The following is a 22,314-nucleotide window of genomic DNA, read 5'->3' as shown; positions in this document are numbered from 1 at the left end:
GAAAAGTTTCACGTACAGACGACAACGTTGTCAAAACGATCCCCGTTCACACGGATCTGTGAAAAACGACTAAAAATGCTGTATTATGCATGACAGGCCAGTAGTTGGCGATGTCACTTTGTAAAGAAACATTACGCACATAAGCATTCTTCCACAGAGCTGTGAATACAAACAATGAAGATGGTGATCGCCGGTCATAGTAGTGATGCAGTAAATCTACACTTTGCTGGAGATGCGTCAATAAACTCAAAATCTTGAGCAGCACAAACACAGTCCTGTAGTCCGCCATTGTAGGTTTGAATGTCTCGCGCATTGTTTTGAAGTACTCGCGTGCATGCCTATAGACTGAACACGTAATACGCGTGCGCATGACTTCATCGTTTTCACAAATTCGCGTTTTTGTACGTTTACACGGAGACGATAATGGCATCGTTTTCAAAAACTTGTACTTTGAAACCCGTTTTCAAAAGTTTGCGTTTTTAGGCCCCAAAACGGCGTTGTTGTGTAAACGAACAGCCAAAACGCATAAAAATTTTCCGTTTTTAGTTGAAAACGGCCCAAAATCACTTGCACCTTTATTAGCAACTGACACATAAGTGCCAGCTTTACATGTCATACCTTCTGCTTCCCACAGATCTCGACCTGGACGAAAGCATGGGAATTTTTTTGTGCAAATCTTCTGTAAATTTGCACTTTCGTTTGGGCATTGTTTCCACTCAGCTGTCATTTGCTGCTACTGTCATGTAACTGTTTGATGCTGCACACAACAGCACTTCGTGCATTTGTTGAGAGATTGATAGGCAGAAATTTGGCCAATAGTTGCTGCAAGCCTCTTATAATCGACCAATTAGTGTGCGAGAAGGCGGGACTTACAAAGAGGGGTTAAAGCAATGAAAATATGTGCGCACACACAATGAAGTATTAGACCAGATGCATACTGCAACTAAAGCCGAATCCCGGACATTTTCGCAAATTTAGAAATCCCGGCTGGACGCTTTTTAAAGGTCCGAAAAAGAGGACATGTCCGGGAAAAAGAGGACGTATGGTCACCCTAATATATATACAGTTGTACTCAAAAGTTTGCATACCCTGGCAGAAATTGTGAAATTTTGGCATTGATTTTGAAAATATGACTGATCATGCAAAAAAACTGTCTTTTATTTAAGGATAGTGATCATATGAAGCCATTTATTATCATATAGTTGTTTGGCTCCTTTTTAAATCATAATGATAACAGAAATCACCCAAATGGCCCTGATCAAAAATTTACACACCCTTGAATGTTTGGCCTGATCTGCCGCGTAAGAAAGTAGTTCCATGCACAAATGCGTTTTTATGACCGTATTCAGTTTTTCCTAATTTTTTTTTTTTTATTTACTTCTTCATTGAACTGTTCTATATAAGCAATATCACACTCACAATCATGCGATATGGCCCTAAATCAGCACTGCTGTGATTACCTACGAATCACAGCAATGCTGATGTAGGGCCCAAAAGAGAGTAAGATCTCTTCAATTTTTAAGATTATTCAGTTATGATACATAGTTGTATTGCCATTTTAATTGTCACTGTTTCATTCATATTCCAATACCTTCTCTTTAATTCATTAAAAAAAAAAAAAAAAAAATTCAGAAACAAATGGGTAACTGCAGAAAATAGCTTACTGATGATTATCTGACATCAAGGGTGAATGTGAAAATGACAACAACCACTGACTCGTGAAAAACGGACCCATGCCACATTTTAGAGGCAGGACAGATAGAACTGGGAGAGACACACATGGCTGTTTGGTGTCGAGAAGCAACAACTTCAGACACTCAGCACTTTAATTCACAGACAGATTGTCTTGTCTTTCCATAGCACTGACACTTAGACTGGACAGTGTGAGCCTCAGCAGACTCAGTCTATGAGCAGATTCACCAGACAGCAAACACATATTACTGGATTCAACGTGTCACGGATGCTGTCCCACTGGGGAAACAACATTGAAGAATGGGCCGCAGTGACAAATTACATATGACAGGGCTTCCACTCTCCATTTCACCCTTCTCTTTGAGCAGTGTCTCTACAAATGTGCCATCTCTAGCAATAAAATCAGATCCTCTTTTTGTGCATTAGAATAATTTATTTAAAAGGCCTAGTTTTGTTTTGGGATCTCACAAAGGCAACTTTGATAATCACATTATAGTAAAAGCACAATAATATGTGCTGGTAATTAAGGTGCTTATAAAATAGTATTTAAAAATTTGTACATTTAAAACATTGATAAAAGATACAAAACAATATTAAACTGTCCAACAATATTAAACTGTCCATTTCATTAATGACAAAGGATACACAGTTTTCCTTAAAGGGTTAGTTCACCCAAAAATGAAACTTTTATTGTCATATACTCACCCTCAAATCATTCTAAACCCATCTGACTTGGACAACTTGTCATACAGGGTTGGAACAACATGAGGATGAGTAAATGATGACAGATTTTTTTTTTTTTTTTTTTTTTTTTTTTTGTGAACTAGCCCATAAATATCCATTGCTCCTTCTTATCATGTCTGTGTGGAGCTTTAAAAACCAAAGATATTTCTACCAGAGTGGTATCTTTGTTTTCCCCATGTTGGATGTGCATTGTCTTTTCTGTGGTTTGCATTTGGCAGCATCAGGTCCAGATCTCAGTGGGCACCATGGCTTCTTTGGTGCCTACTGAGGGCATGAGGTTCTCCTCACAGAGGAATTCCAGTGGGAACTGAACCAGGAAGCCCCTTATCTTCTTCAAAAGCTCCTGAGCTTTCACAGGGTCCTCTTTATCAAGACTTGGTTTGGACTGGAAATTCAAGAGCTCCTGTTTGTTCCGCACCAGACTGGAAGGCAGACAGCGGAATACCTGCAACGACATCAACGATTCTCAGTTCCTTGCCACTCACACTTTGGCAATTCAGCACAGATAGCACATTCATTTTTGTTCATGGCAAAAGTCTGACATTTAAAAAAAATTAAAACCCTTAAATAATAAGGCTAAAAATTGTAAAACTGTAAAATTGATCATTGAAAAATGATCTAAAGAAAAATATTTTAATTATTAGCAGGAATGTTTAAATAACATAACATTAAATGTTCACTAAGTACTTTTTGTTTATGTTTTCCTCAACAAAAAACATGAAAGTGGTCTTAGATTTTACACTGATATCAGCGTCACTGCAGAATAATACAAAAGGTTTTCTGGTTATCTATGCCATTGAGAAATGACCCTATTTGGAGTGTATTAAGCCAGCAGTCATATCACCCTGCAGCTCTTGCCTGGTTGCACAGCTAAGCAGGGTCGAGCCTGGCTAGTACCTAGATGGGAGACCTCCTGGGGAAAACTAAGGTTGCTGCTGGAAGAGGTATTAGGGGGAGCTCACACTGTGGTCTGTGTGGGTCCTAATGCTCCAGTATAGTGACAGAAATACTATACTGTAAAAAGGCACTGTCTTCCAGATGAGATGTTAAACTGAGGTCCTGACTATCTGTGGTCTTTAAAAATCCCAGGGCACTTTTCGTAAAGAGTAGGGGTGTACCCCGGTGTCCTGGCCAAATTCCCCCCATTGGCCCTTATCCATCATGGCTTCCTAATAATCCCCATCCCTGAATTGGCTACATCACTCTACTCATCTCTCCATCAATAGCTGGTGTGTGGTGAGTGTACTGGTGCACTATGGCTGCCGTCGCATCATCCAGGTGGATGCTGCACACTGGTGGTGGTTTAGAAAAGTCCCCCTATACAATGTAAAGTGCTTTGAGTGCCTAGAAAAGCACTATATAAATGTAAGGATGTATTATTTGTCATAAAATAGTCATTTGTTCTGCAAACTGAATTTGTCTGATAATCAGATGGTTTATTAGCTAAACTTAATATTTTTCGGCTGGTCATGTGTTCTCAAAATGGCGGCCACCATGAAGGGGGACCACACTTATGTCAAATAATACAGCTTTTTTTTAGGTCACTCCTAGAACCCTAAACTAACCCTAACTTAACCCAACCATAACCTGCAGTCTTCATCTTATATGCATGTGCATTAATTTAAACACATTTTTAAGCACTATTAATTTCTTTAAAGGAATAGTTCCCCCAATAACATAAGGGTGAGTGAATATAAAATTTTTGGGTGAACTTTTAGACTAAAACTTTATTTGACGTGGATTAAATTCCTTAGTACATCTCTAAGGAGAGAACTGATACATCCAAATGTAAATATGTGTATATTTGTGAGTCAATGTTTGGTTGTGTGGCTGGTGTGTTAAAGCTGCCATTTACTGAAATTGTCAGCCTAAAATGGCAGCTTAGATGAAAAATCTCACTCCATTAAAGTTTATTATTACTGGGATGCCATGAAGAGCATGAGAGCTTCAACAGAGATTGAGAGCAATACCTATCTGACAAGTGAATAAGCAACACCTCTAAATCATAATTCATATGCTCCATGTAATAAGATGTAAAGTAGCCATCATTAATTCCGCTGAATGCCCTTGTGAGATAAGACAGCTAGAAAGAAAAAAGAAAATCATGTCTACCTTCTCATAGATAGTGGCATTCCGACCTGAGATGGTCATCCACACATCTTTGTAGAATCGGTCACTGATGGGGTCAGTCACATCAATAGTTGGATCAGTAAAGCCACCAAGAATGGTTCTGGATTATGAAAGAAAGACAAAGAGCTTAAACTGTGATTCAGAGGTTCTGTGTTTCTAACAATAGCACTGTTGGCTTTCTGATCTTACTTAAAGCACTCCAGTCGGAGCTGCAGGGCAAACTTGCCAGCCTGATACTCCTGTCCATCCATCACTGATGGCATTGTTTCTGAGTCTTCAAAAATCACAGCCACCTCGCTGTCCCTCTTTCCCAACATGCTGCGGTCATTGATGTTGGCAGAACCTGGATGTGAGAGGAAAAGACAGAGAGAGAAAATAATAAAGAAAGAACACGAAAGACACTTGAAGTCATAATTACAACAGGGAAACTATGAGATCATTTTGATACCCAAGTTTCCGAGTTGGCAGGAGATGTAAACTTTCAACATGGCGGAGGAGAGTTTGGTTTCTGTAGTGAATGATAGGTTTAATTCATTTTTCTAAATACAGCTAATTGTTAGCGCTTGCCGTTTTGGTCATGTACATTTACGTATATCAGCAACCATTTGAAGCATATCAAACTGTACAATTTACACAGTGAAAATAGCATGTATTTGCCCAAAATACCATTATCATCAGCAAGCTGCCCGAGTAGTACATTTCATGGTGTCAAAATAAAGGTTCCCCAAGAAATCCGCAGGAATGAACCTGTTGTCCTCCATGTTTTCTGTTCTTTCTTACAACAAAAGCACTTGAAAGCAACATATTCCTAATTACCATTTCAGAAGTGGGAAGTAGGATTATTCCGACAGCACATGAAGGCAGCATAACTCAGTATGAGAATCCAGTGATGCCCAAGTGTCCTTAAAGTAAACATGAAATCAAAATTTATTTGTGGAGGCGAGGGCGTGGTCGAGCATTCGTATGGGGAGAGAGGAAGCAGTAAGGGTTTTCACCTGACATGAATTGCTGGTAATTGCTTGTGACGATGCACGGCCGGTGCTGAATCAGCTGATCAGTGGGAGAGTGAGATAAAGGGAAGCCGGAAGCACCAGTTCGAGAGAGAAAGAGACACACGCGGTCGCGTTGCATGTGTGTTCTTATGTTTATGTTTGTTTAATGTTGAGTTTCTGATTAAACTTTACGTTGATTGTTCAGCCAGTTCCCACCTCTTCCTTGCCCGTCTTTAACTGTTACATTGCTTTTTCTATGTTCACAGTGAGAGACGTGGGAAATAAAAAGGGGCCACCCCTCAGAGTGTAGAGAGAGAGAGAGAGAACCCAGCTGACAAGCGGTGTGTTGGCCGCTGCCATTTCCATAAATTAAACTACTGAGTGATTTATCTGAAGCTACACCATTGCGCATTCAAGCAAACGTGTTTTGTGTTATTAATAAATTTACCTTTGAGTTGGATTTGTTGTCTCCCGCTTCCTCATTCCTTCAACATGTTACAGTATTTTTCAATTTATTTAGTTTCATGTTGATTTTAAGGGTGAGCTGTATCATCAGTTACAACAACTATAAAAAAGACAGTTTGCATGATGGGGGGTTTATGTAGATTATGACTACAGGTAGCTTTATCTAAAAACTTTGAGCACAAAGGACACAATATTCATGGAACTTTTTGTTTTTGTTTGTTTGTTGTTTTTTTTTTGGTACTTTGTGATTCTTGCTATTCAATTCTATTGATTGTTTCACAAGAGATTGGATCTTGAGGCATTTAATTCAATAGCACACAAATGTTCCAGCAGCAGGATCAGAGATAACTCAATTTAGCATGAGGCCAAATGCTCCCGTCTGCCTCCTGATCTATGGCTTTCTTCATTTTATTTCTTGTATCATCTTTCAAAATCACAAGCTTTATCTGAAATGACAACTTGCTTATCTTTTATGACTTTCTCCCTCTTCTTGCACAGTGTTATGTGATTTCTTTTGAAGATATGATATGTCTTACAGTCAGAGGTAAGAAAACATGTGGATTAAGTTAAGCATAGAACTGCCAGTGGTTAATATTGAACATCTGGTAGTGCAGCCTTGCACACACCGAGTCGCATCTTTTTGAAAAGAAAGTATGTTGATGTCATTTCATGAGCACTATTTCAGCGAATCAGAAGGAAAACATGATGCATTTGTTTGTCAAAATACTTTCTTCTATTACAACTTAATATACCCAGTCAACTGTAAGTAAGCCATCCGGTTGAATCACCCGAAGAGTGTAAAAACTGTGGCTCTATCAAAACATAGCTGTGATTGTTTGAGAATCCTGACCAGCCCAACAGTGGCTCAACCAATGGCATCAGTTTGGGGTGGGACTATCTGTTTGACCAACAATGGAAGATGTTGGTAGTGTTCGGGAAGACTGTTTGAAATTATTTTTGCAATTCTGTTTGGTTATGCTGGTGGCTCAAATTACACACTTCACCATTAAGGTTCTCTTGAATAAGTGTCACTTAGTATCTATACTAAGCTTAAAACTCAATGTTTTACTGGAGTTTGCCACAAGGGGGAGCACAATCATATAGCCACCTGGTGGATTATGCATAGAGTTGAACGCCCTTATGCCTCAAACCCCTCCTCATCTTGCTAACTCACCAATAATGACAGTGTTGTCATCAGCAATGAGCATCTTGCTATGAACATAGATGAGTTCAGTCACCAGCCTGCCCTCCAGCTCAGCATGGGTCCTCAGACCACAAAACGAGATGTAGTTCATCCATTGGTCGTTCACTGTGCGGGAAGAAAGAGAGAAAGAAGGTGAAATATTGACCTTTGAACAATTCCCTAGATTTGCCAATTAGACCAGGGGGTTTCAAACTTTTTGATGCCAAGGACACCCAAATATGATGATCCCCTTTCTAAAATATAAAGACACATATATGTATATTTTCATGTATAAAGACCACTGATCGATCATCTATCTATCTATCTATCTATCTATCTATCTATCTATCTATCTATATATATATATATATATATATATATATAAAATAAAATAATCATGATTAATCTCATGATTTCCGACCAGTCTTTAGAAAGATGAATGAAACGGCAATTCTGTATTTAGATCATTCTAAAATGAGACATTATTTGTTATGATGTCATGTGTTGTATGAAGCACAGAACAGGCTGGTCTGGCTTTTGCCATTCTGGAGCCTTTGTAAAAAAAAAAAAAGGCAGAAGAAAACTATGGGAGTTTAAAGGAACAGAAGTTTTTAAATAATTTCTCGGCTCTGTTGGTCCATACAATGTAAGTGAATGGGTACCAAAACTTTGAAGCTCTAAAAAGCACATAAAGCAGCATAAAAGTAATCCATAGGACTCCAGTGGTTAAATCCATATTTTTATATGGAAATAAGCGATATGATAAGTGTGGCTGAGAAACAGATCCTTGTTTACTATCAATCTCCAAATTTTTTTTTCTCCCCAATTTGGAATGCCCAGTTCCCAATGCGCTCTAAGTCCTCATGGTGGCGGAGGACAAATCTCAGTTGCCTCCGCGTCTGAGACATCAATCCTCGCATCTTATCACGTGGCTTGTTGAGTGCGTTACTGCGGAGACCTAGCGCATGTGGAGGCCCACGCTATTCTCCGCAACATCCAAGCACAACTCACCACATGCCCCACCGAGAGCGAGAAACACACATTATAATGACCATGAGGAGGTTACCCCATGTGACTCTACCCTCCCTAGCAACCGGGCCAATTTGGTTGCTTAGGAGACCTGGCTGGAATCACTCAGCACGCCCTGGATTCGAACTCGCGACTCCAGGGGTGGTAGTCAGCATCAATATTCGCTGAGCTACCCAAGCCCTATCTCCACTTACACTTTGACTTTAACATTCTTCTTCTTTTCTTTTTGGTGATTTGCATTCTTCATGCATATGGCCACCCACTGGACAGGGAGGAGAATTTATTAGTAAAAAATTACCTAAATATTGATCTGTTTCTCACCCACACCTATTATATTGGTTCTGAATATATTGATTAAACCACTGGAGTCATATGGATTACTTTTATGTAGCCTTTATGTGCTTTTTGTAGCTTCAAAATGTTGGTACCTATTCACTTACATAGTATGGACCTACAGAGCTGGGATATTCTTCTAAAATTCTTCATCTGTGTTCAGCAGAAGAAAGAAAGTCATACACATCTGGGATGGCATGAGGGTGAGTAAATGATGACAGAATTTTCATTTTTGGGTGAAATATCCCTTTAATACTTTTTAGTCCAATCCGAATATTGGAACAATATTAAAAAAGTGCTACCTTGCAAGCACCATAAGTATATCTGATGTGACATTATCTGCAAACCAAATCATTTATACCAAAGATGACAGTCAGACAAAGAGAGAACTTTAACTGTCACCACAGAGTCTTTCACAATCACATCATCTTATCACTTCTTCCCCAACACAGCAGAGAAAGAGTGAGAGAGAGAGAGAGAGAGAGAGAGAGAGAGAGAGAGAGAGAACAGAGAAAGGAAACAATAAGACTTACATTCTTTCTTCAATTGAGCAATTATGGAGTACTCTCCTCTGTTCATGGTTCTAAAAAATCAAGACATGTAGGCCATGATTAGAATTCAGAGAGCAGCTCTCAAAAACTTTATCTTTGGTTGGTTTTTCAAATGTTATCTTACATTATGACAGTGCAATGTGTTCTCAAGCTAGGCTACACCACAATACTATACATGACAATATTCTTTTGGTTACCATGGTATCTACAAAAAGCAAGTTTATAAACCAGTAAACCTGTCTTCCCACGTAAAACATGGAACTACTGCAAGAGAGCGGAGGTAAAGATGATTTTTACTGGCAATTTAAAAAAAAATCTTGCAGCACATTTTTCCACATTTACTGCAACACTGAAGCAATGCTTCGATTCATTTTCCAGACAAGTGAAACAAGCATTTAACACTTGGCTGTGCCTCTTATGTGTGCAATGGAATGAATTTGTAAGCCAGCATTGGAAAACAAAGGAGCCCTGTCTAATGTGGGTCATTATCCTCACATCAACGACATTTACATTTTTCTTTGATAAATTCCTCCTTTCATCCTGATGATATGCAAAGAGTGTGATTGGACAGCAGGATGTCACATGATAAAAGCATGTTTGTCACATAGATAAGGACTGCTTGGGCTTCCAATCTGATAAAGCTGAAAGAAGCTGTGAAGATGTTGCCAGACTTGTTAAATCATAATCGGAGGAGTGAGAGAATGTGCACTAGAGAGAAAGCGTTAACTGTAGGGCTGGGACGATTCATCGACATAATCGACGTCATCGATTACAGAAATACGTCGATTTGCATAACATGCGTCGGCACGTCACAATGGAGTAATTAAAATGGCAGCGCCCGGTTTAAGTATGGATTCCCCTGAAGAAAAAAACTCGCCTACAGTCATCTAAAGTGTGGGAGTATTTTAGCCAGAGACCCAACAATGTGGTGCTGTGTAAGCTATGCAAATTAGAAATGGCTTATCATAGCAGTACAACCACCATGAACAAACACTTGAAGCAAAGCATCCCAGAGCGCTTTGTCAAGACGTCAGCAAGGCAGCACCGTAAGTCCTGTTTACTTTTTGTCCCCACCCAAGCATGACATATTAGTATTACAACACGTGTTTCTATTAGTAGTAGTCACTTTATATAGATTTTCTAAATGTTTCCTCATCGCCCCCATGTTAAAAGTAATTTCTGCACCGCTGCTAACATAGGGTGACCATACGTCCTCTTTTTCCCGGACATGTCCTCTTTTTCGGACCTTAAAAAAGCATCAGGCTGGGATTTCTAAATTTGCGAAAATGTCTGGGATTCGACTTTTGTGTCATCTTGGACTTACACTGACACCTAGTGGCTTGGATGCAACACATTTTAAAAGCAATAGTTTTCAGTTTCAGTATTCAGTATTCAGAAATGTTGTATTCGCAGTCAGCCATGATTACTTAAATCAATGAGTGAAAGTGTCAAATAACAGGATGGTTACTGAGATTAAGCGAGTAGTATTCAGCTGGTCATGTGATTCTAACATGGCCATGTGCGGACCCTCTCCATGTAGAATAAAACAGCTTTTAGTAGGTTACTGATATGACTTAAATAATGTCTTCATTTTAATGTGATTGGTCATGATTTCCTACATATACTACAATTCATGTCTTTAGGAGTTAAACTTTTTTAATGAGGAAAAAATTACTGAGTGCACTTTTAACATGCAGAGGTAACTATAGGCCCAGGTATACTTAGTATTTCTACATTCTGGATTGGATCGCGCCCCGGCCGAGGGCATTGCCTTTCAAAGTATACTTTTCTGACCACAAGCAAATATGAACGCGTTCAACGCATGCCCACTACAACTGCTTTCTGATACTCGTTTAGTACAATAAATGGCCAGTGCATGCGTTGACGATGCGAACAGACATGGACTGCATCTGCGGGTCGAAAAAATCTGGGCCGTGTGTGGACTGTGCTGATGATGACATTTTTATCACGCATACTGTGCACGGAGCGATCAGCAACGTGGACAACCGAAGTATACAGTGGCAAGAAAAAGTATATGACCCCTTTGGAATTAGCTGGTTTTCTGCATTAATTGGTCATACAATGTGATCTCATCTTCATCTAAGTTACAAGTATAGACAAACACAATGTGCTTAAGCTAACAACACACAGACAATCATAATCTTTCATGTCTTTATTGAACACATTCACAGTGGTGTAGAAAAAGTAAGAGAACACTTGGATTTAAGCAGTGGTCGATCCTCCTTTGGCAGCAATAACATCAACCAAGCATTTCCGGTAGCAGCAGATTAGATCTGCACAACGTTCAGAAGGAATTTTGGACCATTCTTCCTTATAGAACTGCTTTAGCTCATCCATATTCCACAGCATCTTTACTGGGTTAAGGTCTGGGCTCTGACTGGGACACTCCAAAAGGTGGACTTTCCTTTTTTGAAGCCATTCAGTTGTGGATTTACTTCGATGTTTAGGGTCATTGTCCTGCTGCATCACCCAACTTCTACTGAGCTTCAGCTGGTGCACAGCCACCCTGACATTATCCTGTAAGATATCTTGATAAACTTAGGAATTCATTTTTCCTTTGATGATGGCAAGCGGTCCAGGCCCAGAAGCAGCCCCAAATCATGATGCTCCCTTCTCCATACTTCACTGTTGTGATGATGTTTTCATGTTGTGATGATGTTTTCATCAGTCCACAAAACATTTTCCCCATAGCGTTGTGGAGTGTCAAGGTGGTCTTTGGCAAACTTCAGGCAGGCAGCAATGTTTCTGTTAGAAAGCAGTGGCATCCTTCGTGGTGTTGGCTAGGTTTGCCAACTCCTGACTCTAATTAGCTTTTGTTGACATCATTAGCCTAGGGGTTCACATATTTTTTCAAACCTAAACTGTGAATGTTAGAATGATGTATTCAATATGTACAAGAACAAAACAATCATTTGTGCGTAATTAGTTAAAACAGATTGTGTTTGTTCATTATTGTAACTTAGATTAAGATTAAACCAGATTTTAAGACAAATTTACACATAAATGCAGTTAATTCCAAAGGGTTCACATACTTTCTCTTGCCACTGTACTTTGGCCTTAAGGGGCGGTCAAACTAGGCTTTGAGCACACACATTTTTTCATACAATGCAAAGGACCAGGATATGATGTCATGCGGGAGGACTTCTGGTGTAAGTAAAAAATACATCACAAAAAACAAATAATATTATTTTTAAAAAATTAAAATATATTGTCAATTTCCTGCACCAATAAATCTAGCAGCTTTGAAATATGTATCCTTTAAATTGAGCCAAGAGGTCAGTGTGTGACATTTCAGTCTCCTATCGGTCACGCGTCCTCTTGTCGTAAGAATTCGCGGTTCAGAGATCCCAAAGCTTGTGCTTTGGTATGCAGCGTGGTACGAAATTTCTTCATATGAGCTTGCGTTTCTGCTCTGCTGCATTCGAATGCGTTTGAATGGGAGTGAATGGAGCTCGAAGTGTAGTGTGACCGCCCCTTTATGAGTAATTCATTTTTATTTCCCTAAGAACTGTAAACCCAATGGCTTTGTAGAGCTATCAAAACATTCCTGTTAGTTCATGCATCTCGACCAGCCAAACAAAGCAACACTGGCTCAACCAATGCCATGAGCTTTGGACGGGACTGTCAACCAATGGAAGACAGCAGAGTGTTCAGAAAACCTGGCTGAAAACAGGTAATTATTTTTGCAATTCCATTTGGTGACTCTAGTGTCGCAGAAGTAACACACTTCAATTTTAACTGCTTCTATACTTTCTTTCCTGCAAAAACATCTGGGATCAGTGATGGATCATTGTTGTTGCAGGGGCCTCAGGTGGTATGATATTTAATGTATGATCTGTGCTGCCCTCCCTGTAGAAGTAATATTTCCCCAATAATGACACATTCACAGTAACAGTCTCATTCCTACCTGTAGTTGAAATGCATGACAGCCTGGAGTGCGCTTCCTCCTCCAGTGGTGATGTCTCCCTCAAAGCCAGGCAGCAGAGGAGTCACCACATACACACGGAACTTCCTATTCTCTCTGTGACATGATACGTCACACATCAGTCCCAATGCATACATGTAAATACACAACATACAGTACATGGCAAAATGTATGTGGACACCCCATTCTAATCAACAGGTTTGCCTTGGCCCTTTAATAAATGTTAATGCAATAACATACTGTACAATGACATACTTGAAAATTGTGTTTCCAACTTTGTGGCAACAGTTTGGGAAGGGCCCTTTTCTGTTCCAGCATGATAATCCCCCTGTGCACAAAGCAAGGTCCATAAAGAAATGGTTTACTGATTCTGGTGTGGAAAAACATGACTGGCTTCCACAAATCAAAAATATGAACACCTTTGGGATGAATTGGAAGGCCAACTGTGAGCCAGACCCAACATCACCCAACATCAGTCTCTGAGCTCACCCACAGCCAAGTTCCAACATATAATGGAAAGCCTATCCAGAAGAGTAGAAGCTGTTATAATAGCAAAGTGAGGACCAACTCCCTATTAAAGCCTATGGTTTTGAAATTCTGTGCTCAACAAGCACGTGGGTGTGGAGTTTAGATGTCCACATACTTTTGACCATATAGTGTTCTTCCCCAACTTCCCGTGGCGTTAATGGCACCATCCTTTCCAACCAATTCCTTTTAAGCAACATTTCCGTATGCTCAATTTGTGCGCTGCCTCCGTAATTATAAAGTCATTACGATTGACTCCTCTCCCAGAGCTTTCTAAACACATTGTGATTAAAAACAAAATTTTTATAATATAAACAACAATGCTGTATTTATGTACTGAGGGCAATTCATGAGAAGACTAAATAAAGAGTGGCATGCCTAGGTGCAGAGCGGCTCATGTCAGGCTCACATCAATGCACCGACAGGTGCAAGCTTCTCATTAGCTGCCAATGTGCATTTCAGACAGGACTGTCTCTGCAGCTGAGCCAGTGTGCATGACATGCTGCACAGAGAGGAACTTGTTTCCCCTGTAAATCAGATACTTCATAACTTCTAGGATTTCATTAACATGGAAGAATGTGGCAGTTTACTGAAGGGAGTGACACAAGTGTGCCTGCTTAAAGACCCCATGAAATCACTTGGCAAGCATGGTTTTCTTTCCTGTGCTGACATATTTCCTATTGAAACCGTTTAGGCAGGATTTATTGAAGGGCTTGTGCCTTTTTATTTTTTAAATAGCCAATTGGCTTTAGTTATGTCACAGTCACGAACCATGATTTGCTACTTGCTATTCTTATACTAGAGGGACATTTGAATTCTAGAGAACGTTTGATTGGACAAAAATCTGTGTAGTGCAAGTCAAGATGAGTCATCAGTATTTTTGGTCCATTTTTCGTGTTTGTTTATATGCTTTTGCATTTCTACTGAGCTCCACTGGTCCAGTGACCAGTGAAGAATGACAATCAGTGTTAATGCACAAGGATTCTTGCACTTACTTGTGAGCTCTGATGATTCTCTCAATAATGGCTTCGCCAATCTTGTTGTAGACATGTTTGTTATCGGCACAGCTAATGAAAAACTGGTTCTGAAAGAAAACAAAACAATGAAATGCAGAAACAATCACTTTAGTTCATCAGGCAAATAAGATCAGGTCAATAATTTATTTTAGGCATTTACTATCTTTTAGGAGATGAAAAGGGAACAGCATCAGGTAACACAAGTCAGACTCAAACTTGCATTTCATTTGCATTTCCCAAGCTAACACAATATCTAAATGGGTCAGAGCATGTGCACTAACTGCTAGGCCAGGGCTGTAAAGTGTGACAGTTTTACTCACTTTTGAGACTAAAAATTATAATATGGGACGTCATAGGCGTCAGTTACAGGTGGGACATGTCCCAACCACTTTTGCCTTTGCCAATTTTTGTCCACACCACTTTTTGAAATAGCTTTCATCAGGTAAGTGTCTGATGCATAATAAATATTTCCAGTTCTCGAGCAGTAGTTTCCAGTTTGTTTGTGTTAATAATAAGTGCCTATCTAGCACCGGAGTTTGTTATGTTTAATGTTATAATGAGTGCTCGTTGCGGCTGTTATCAGTGGCGTTGAGTGACAGTGGGCGGCGATGTTCTCTCGTGCATCCAGACACCCACTCTATTCACTCCGCACCTCGTGCTCCTTTCCAGTTAAAACGCAAAACAAAATGCAAACAGACATGTTCCCACTCATGATATACATCCACTGCCTATTGCATATACAGTGCATTCAGAAAATATTCAGACCCCTTAATTTTTTTTCACATTTTGTTATGCTAAAATGCTTTAAATTATTTATTTTTCACATCAATCTACACTGCATACCCCATAATGACAAAGCAAAAACCAGATTTTTGATAACTTTGCAAATTTGTTAAAAAGAAAAAAACTGAAATATCACATTGACATAAGTATTCAGACCCTTAACTCAGTTCTTAGTTAAAGCACCTTTGACAGCGATTACAGCCTCAAGTCTTTTTGGGTATGATGCAACAAGCTTTGCACACCTGGATTTGGGGATTTTCTGCCATTCTTCTCTACAGATCCTCTCAAGCTCTGTCAGGTTGGATGGGGACCATTGATGGACAGCCATTTTCATGTCTCTCCAGAGATGTTCGATTGGGTTCAAGTCCGGGCTCAGGCTCTGCCACTCAAGAACATTCACAGAGCTGTCCCTAAGCCACAATTGCGTCATCTTGGCTGTATGCTTAGGGTCATTGTCCTGTTGGAAGGTGAACCTTCGGTCCAGTCTGAGGTCCTGAGTGCTCTGAACCAGGTTTTCATTAAGGATATCTCTGTAGTTTGCGGTGTTCAGCTTTCCTTCAACCCTGACCAGTCCCCCAGTCCCTGCTGCTGAAAAACACCCCCACAGCATGATGCTACCACCATCATGCTTCACCATTGGGATGGCATTGTGCAGGTGATGAGCGGTGCCTGGTTTCCTCCTGACATGATGCTTGGAATTGAGGCCAAATAGTTCAATCTTCGTTTCATCAGACCAGAGAATCTTGTTTTCACAGTCTGAGAGTCCTTTAAATGTAAAGGCCACTCTGCCATAAAGCCCAGATCGGTGGAGTGTTGCAGTTATGGTTGTCCTTCTGCAAGTTTCTCCCATCTCCACATATGATCTCTGGATCTCAACCAGAGTGACCATCAGGTTCTTGGTCACCTCTCTTACCAAGGCCCTTCTCTCCCGACTGCTCAGTTTGGCTGGGTGGCCAGCTCTAGATAGAGTCCTGGTTGTTCCAAACTTCTTCCATTTAAGAATTATTGAGGCCACTGTGCTCTTGGAAAACTTCAATGCAGCCGGAATTGTTTTGTAGCCTTCCCCAGATCTGTGACTCGACACAATCCTGTCTCTGAACTCTGCAGGCAGTTCCTTTGGCCTCATGCCTTGGTTTTTGCTATGATATGCACTTTCATCTGTAAGACCTTATATAAACAAGTGGGTGCCTTTCCAAATCATGTCCAATAAATTGAATTTGCCACAGGTGGACTCCAATCAAAGTGCAGAAACATCTCAAAGATGATCCAGCAAAATGGGATGCATCTGAGCTAAATTTCAAGTGTCATAGCAAAGGGTCTGAATTCTCATGTCAATGTGATATTTCAGTTTTTTTCTTTTTAATAAATTTGCAGTTATCAAAATCTGGTTTTTGCTTTGTCATTATGAGGTATGGAGTGTAGATTGATGTGAAAAAAATAAAAAAAATAATTTAAAGCATTTTAGCATAAGGCTGCAATATAACAAAATGTGAAAGGGGTCTGAATACTTTCTGAATGCACTGTATTTTATATACAATGATACATAGTAGCTTAATAAAAACCTTTTTTTAAATTTAAGCTGTTAATTTTTTGTGAATAAACAAGGTGGAGCTTTTATTTTGACATGTCACTTTCACCTTGAGCTTTTATTTTTACATGGAAAGCATTGTGTGTTGTTCACAGTGTTCCGCATCTGGTGAAATGCTGTCATCTCCTCCTTTTCTGTTATTCTGTACCACCTTTGTGGATTTGTATAATAACCTGTAGCAGTTACTAATGTTTGGAACTGCGAATGGTTACATTTTCACACAGGCTACCACGGTACGTACAGATGCAATATTAATTTATTAAATTAAAAAGTTATATGAGGGTGGATTAGAATCCAGATCTTTTTTGTACTAGTGGCAAAAACTTTACCATGAGACCAATCAGTATGGTTAAAGCTTACTGATCTATGTTTGTATCCACTGACTAACAAAATCCCTGTACTGTCAGTGTTAGACATACGGATCAAGTTATCAAATTAATTTTGTGAAATATTTATTGTAGCGCTTGTTTTGGTCATCAAAAAATAATATTTATCAAAACAGTAAAAGAGGCCATGTGCGACACCAAATTTGAACCGATTTGCATGCTGCGATAAGAACAAAGAACACGTTTAGCAGGTTGCTGTGAACGCATTGTCAAGATTGCAGTAAAATATTCCTTCATGCACATTGGTCATGCATTCCAGTCTGTACGCAAAAGAGAACTACAGAAACTGATGTGATCAAAGAAAACTTAAGATGTTATTCAGGTTGTCGATAAACACCATAGGGGGATACATATACATATTCTGCGGTGGTGGGGTCAAATGCACAGTCAAAGACATTATGAGGGTGTTGTAGCACCATGATTTATCTTGTGATACATTTTTATAGTAAAGATATATCAAATAAGTCATTAAAATATGGCATTGCATCAAAAATGTAGTAGTAGTAGTAGTAGTAGTAAAGAATTTAAATAATAAAAACAAAAACAATTTTGACTATGCTCCTGTGTGCGAAAGAAATAAAAATAATTTGTGCTAATTAATTTTGTAGTATCACCAGTTCTAACACCCAAAGCAGTAAGTGTACAGCCCTATGCTAGGCCATTGCTCCAACAAAGGCACATGTGACTTGTAACATAGTGAAAATACTGTTGAAATTTCACTTTTATATTTGTGATGATTGCCATACAGCAAGCATTAAATCACAAATATGAAACACAAGCAAGTGAAATGTCAACAGTGTTACTGTACATAATATAGTGGTTCTCAAATGTTTTGGCTTCTTCACCCAGATTTTACATTTGACATCAATTGGTTATCCAACATGGTACAAAAATAGTATACTGTACAAAAGTAACAAAAATGTCCTTAAATTCAAATACTGAAATAACTCAATAAACACTGGGCTAAATGTTGTATTAATCATACAGTATTACCAAGTGACAGTTTGATCACACATCAACAACAAAAGATATGGGGAGTGTTTTCACTTAATATTTGAAATGCCTATTTATTTTGACATCCTAACTATGCGCAATTATACGACTAGTTGCATGTTACTATTTGCATTTAGCATTCTTTAATGAACAGTCCCACTGGTTGCACCTAAGCCACAATGGAGGTCCAAACATTTGAAACATGTGGCTGTAAACTAACAGGCAGCAGGAAAAAGGTTGACTGTGTACCTCAATGTAGATGAAGTGCTTGCTCTTGGCAATGACTTGAATGTAGGCATTATGAATGGACTCCTCATGGTGCTTGATTCCCGCCGACCAGTCTGCAGCTGACCGCAATACCTGAAAGACCTTTACATTTATTCATTTGGCAGACACTTTTATCCAAAGCAACTTACAGTACATTCAATATAGGGGAGACTGGTGGTCATACTTTTCTCTTTCAATTTCTGTATAGACAACATACCTAAATAATAATAAAAAGAAATGTGCATGGTTATTACCCATGAAAATGATACGGTTCATTGAACACATGTTGAGCAATAGCGGTTTGGCACTCTATATGGGGTAAGTTGCCACAGTGGAACTTACCTATTGAAATCTACATTGAAAACCACAGTTACCTTGGTGCAACTGGATTTTTGACTCTTAACCTTATAGTTATTAAGATTGTGACAACTTCCCAGTGTGACAGCCTCTAAGCCATGGCATTGTCCTTTCCTTGTGCTATGCTCTACCAGTTGAGCTACAGCTGTTACAGTGCATTGCTTCCTTTTACGTGTGTGTTTCCTTCTAACCTGAACTTTGGTCTGGACACAGTCTGGTACTTTGTACTTCAGATCATTGCCCGTACTGTGAGATTTGGGCAGTAGAAACGGGTAGATGAGCGATCTGTATTTTGGCTTCATTATCTGTGAGAGAAAAGAAAGAAAAATCAGCTTATTGTGACAGAACTGAATAATGCTTTAACAAATGTCAGTGCTTAAACTTTTTGAAGTGAACATAAAGGGAATTCAGAAGCCTGTCAAGCATGAAGAAAAGTTCGGAATGTTTGGGTTAGGGGCCAAGGCAGAGGGCTGGTAAAAATCTCACCTTGGTGAAGTTCCAACGCTGTATAAAGTGCCTGGCCACATCTCTGGCTGCTTTCCCATGGACCACTGAGGAGATGTCATGCCAGGGCATTCTGGGGGTTGTGTACCTATCAATAAAATCTACAGTCGAGCACAGTGTTAAAAAGCAAGATTGTAAACATGAAACGCATGAAAACCCTTGTGTTTTATAACAGTAACCTTGGAGTTAATGATCAATGATCAATGTAATGAAGGAAACAAAAGCTGCCAGGTAATAAACGTGTGGCTAACCATCAAAAGGCTTGTCCAGCTGAACCCAGTCTTTGTAGACAAAGTTGCAGTAGTCTTTGCCGTGCCAGAAGCGTGTGTTCCCCATTAACTCTCCTACTCCTGTCTGCAGACTGTGCACTGAGCCACTCTCTGTAGACACAAGTCACATAATACTGCTATACAACACTAACTGATCCTTTGAATTCAACAAAAAATGCTTTTAAAATTTCCAATGTCTCTACGTCAAAATATTTAAAGGAATAGTTCATCCAAAAATGAAAATCAGATTTCTGGCCACCATTCACTTGCATTGAAAGGACCTACAGAGCTGAGATATTAGTCTAAAAATCTTTGTGTTCTGCAGAAGAAAGTCATACACATCTGGAATGGCATGAGGTTGAGTAAATAATGAGAGAATTTTCATTTTTGGGTGAACTATCCCTTTAAAAGTCTTTTTTTCATGGTGTGTGCAACCATGGAAATGCAGGCATACACATGCATACAATCAGTGTTGGGGAGTAACGGAATACATGTAACGGGATTGATGTATATCAAACACAGCTTAAAGTTATTTGGTTTGTTAAATGAAGATTAACATTGTCTTTGTGTTTGTTTTTGAGTTGCCACAGTATGCAAAAAAGAAACACCTTTCTCTAGAAACCTGTCAGTCAATCATTGTTTTGAGGAATGAAGGCTTGAAATTGCCAAAAAACTGAAGATTTCATAGAGATTTGGAAGGTCCAAATACAACTAAACAAGAGAATAAGTACTTCAGAGTCTCTAGTTTGAGAAATAGATGCCTCACATGTCCTCAGCTGACAGCTTCATTGAATTCTACCCGCTCAACCCCAGTTTCATGTACACAGGGTTGGGGAGTAACGGAATACATGTAACAGGATTACGTATTTAAAATACTAAATATTAGTACCTGTATTCCACTACAGTTACAATTTAAATCATTGGTAATTAGAATACAGTTACAATCAAAAAGTATTTTGATTACTGAAGAGATTACTTTGCATTTTATTGTCATTTATTTCATTTAATATTTAGTCCTTTCAGATGGAAAACATTTATACATTTAAATGATGCAATCCAATGTGCATTTGAACAGCGGTGAAACACTTTATGATGTGTTACATTCATACGAGCAGACAGAGAAGTAAGTTTGAAGTAAGTTTGGAGCAGAAGAAATAGAAGTAAACCTTGTGTAATTTGTCAGCTTTACGCTAAGCTAAAATGCTATTTCTAGCCATTTTACATGCACATGTTAACAGGCACGATCATATTTTTTTATCAAGAAAATTCACACTGGATCTTAATTTCTTTTTTTCTAGTAAAACCTTTGATATTAGGCAAAAATCGTATTCTTGATAACTTTTTTATTGTTTTCCTGTAAAAATATCTAAAAATCCTTAAAACAAGATCAATTTGATTTATCTTGTTTTAGAAACAACACTGCATAAGATATTTAGGTTTTTCAGAGAATGTATTTTTAACGTGTATTTTGTCTTACTGTACTGGCAGAGTTTTTATAGTCAAAACAAGTGAAAAAATCGAATGCAAAGTATTTAGAATACGTTACTGACCTTGAGTAATCTAACGGAATACGTTACAAATTACATTTTACATCAGGTATTCTGTATTGGAATACATTTAAAAAGTTACCCTCCCAACCCTGCAAACAATTTGTTAGAGAATGAAAGCTATGAATACATGATAAGCATACATGCTGAAACATGTACACGCCACAACTGAAACAGTTTAGCAGTGGCTGCCAGTGTCAAATGACAAAATAACTGACATCGAGCCAAGCAAACTTTAGACTACTGACACATTTGGAATGTCCATTTCCTTGACAAACATGTAATAACAGATGGATTGAGAGCAGGTGTATGTGTAGCAATATTTTAGAGTACTCCAAAACAGTATAATACCAAAAGCTAAAACTGAATAATTAGAGGGGTCACATCATACATTGTTTACTGAATTCCACAAAAATGACAAACAGCTATAATTTAGTTTTTCATGATAATTTTTCATCCTCTCTAAACCACATAATTGAACAGGCCATTTTAAGAGCTGCGGGGCTTGCTGTCAGGTCAATCTAGTTTGCGCTAATACAGACCACAAAACAATGTGCAGAAATGTGCCATTCAAACTGTTAAAGGGCAGCTCACCCAAAAATGAAAATTCTCTCATCATTTATTCACCCTCATAATATCTAAGATGTTTATGAATTTGTTTTTCTTCTGCAGAACACAAATGAAGAGTTTTAGATCTTTACCTCCATGCTCTTGCAGTAGTTCCATGTTTTACGTGGGAAGACAGGTTTACTGGTTTATAAACTTTCTTTTTGTAGATACCATGGTAACCAAAAGAATATTATCATGTGTAGGATTGTAGTGTAGCCTAGCTTGAGAACACATTGCACTCTCATAATGTAAGATAACATTTGAAAAACCAACCAAAGATAAAGTTTTTGAGAGCTGCTCTCTGAATTCTAATCATGGCCTACATGTCTTGATTTTTTAGAACCATGAACAGAGGAGAGTACTCCATAATCGCTCAACTGAAGAAAGAAAGTCTGATTGTTCCCT

The 22,314-nt window shown here is 38.8% G+C and overlaps 1 protein-coding gene across 2 annotated transcripts in view; it reads right to left on the bottom strand.

Annotated features, from left to right (window-relative positions):
• Window positions 1–1,078: 1,078 nt before the first annotated feature.
• The window catches only part of LOC127442286 (phospholipase D1-like), a 50,938-nt gene continuing 29,702 nt past the window's right edge, over window positions 1,079–22,314 (bottom strand). For both annotated transcript variants that reach the window (XM_051700190.1, XM_051700191.1), the window contains 11 exons: window positions 19,736–19,864; window positions 19,467–19,585; window positions 19,172–19,285; window positions 18,606–18,716; window positions 14,586–14,674; window positions 13,048–13,161; window positions 9,102–9,151; window positions 7,198–7,332; window positions 4,756–4,909; window positions 4,549–4,666; window positions 1,079–2,881 (listed from right to left, as the gene is read on the bottom strand). In XM_051700190.1, the coding sequence (XP_051556150.1) occupies window positions 2,657–2,881; window positions 4,549–4,666; window positions 4,756–4,909; window positions 7,198–7,332; window positions 9,102–9,151; window positions 13,048–13,161; window positions 14,586–14,674; window positions 18,606–18,716; window positions 19,172–19,285; window positions 19,467–19,585; window positions 19,736–19,864 (1,358 nt within the window). In that variant the 3' untranslated portion in view covers window positions 1,079–2,656. The remainder of the gene's footprint in view (window positions 2,882–4,548; window positions 4,667–4,755; window positions 4,910–7,197; window positions 7,333–9,101; window positions 9,152–13,047; window positions 13,162–14,585; window positions 14,675–18,605; window positions 18,717–19,171; window positions 19,286–19,466; window positions 19,586–19,735; window positions 19,865–22,314) is intronic.

The sequence above is a fragment of the Myxocyprinus asiaticus genome, chromosome 6, assembly GCF_019703515.2.
Source record: "Myxocyprinus asiaticus isolate MX2 ecotype Aquarium Trade chromosome 6, UBuf_Myxa_2, whole genome shotgun sequence".
Lineage (NCBI taxonomy): Eukaryota > Metazoa > Chordata > Actinopteri > Cypriniformes > Catostomidae > Myxocyprinus > Myxocyprinus asiaticus.
This window is presented reverse-complemented; position numbering and strand designations above follow the sequence as displayed.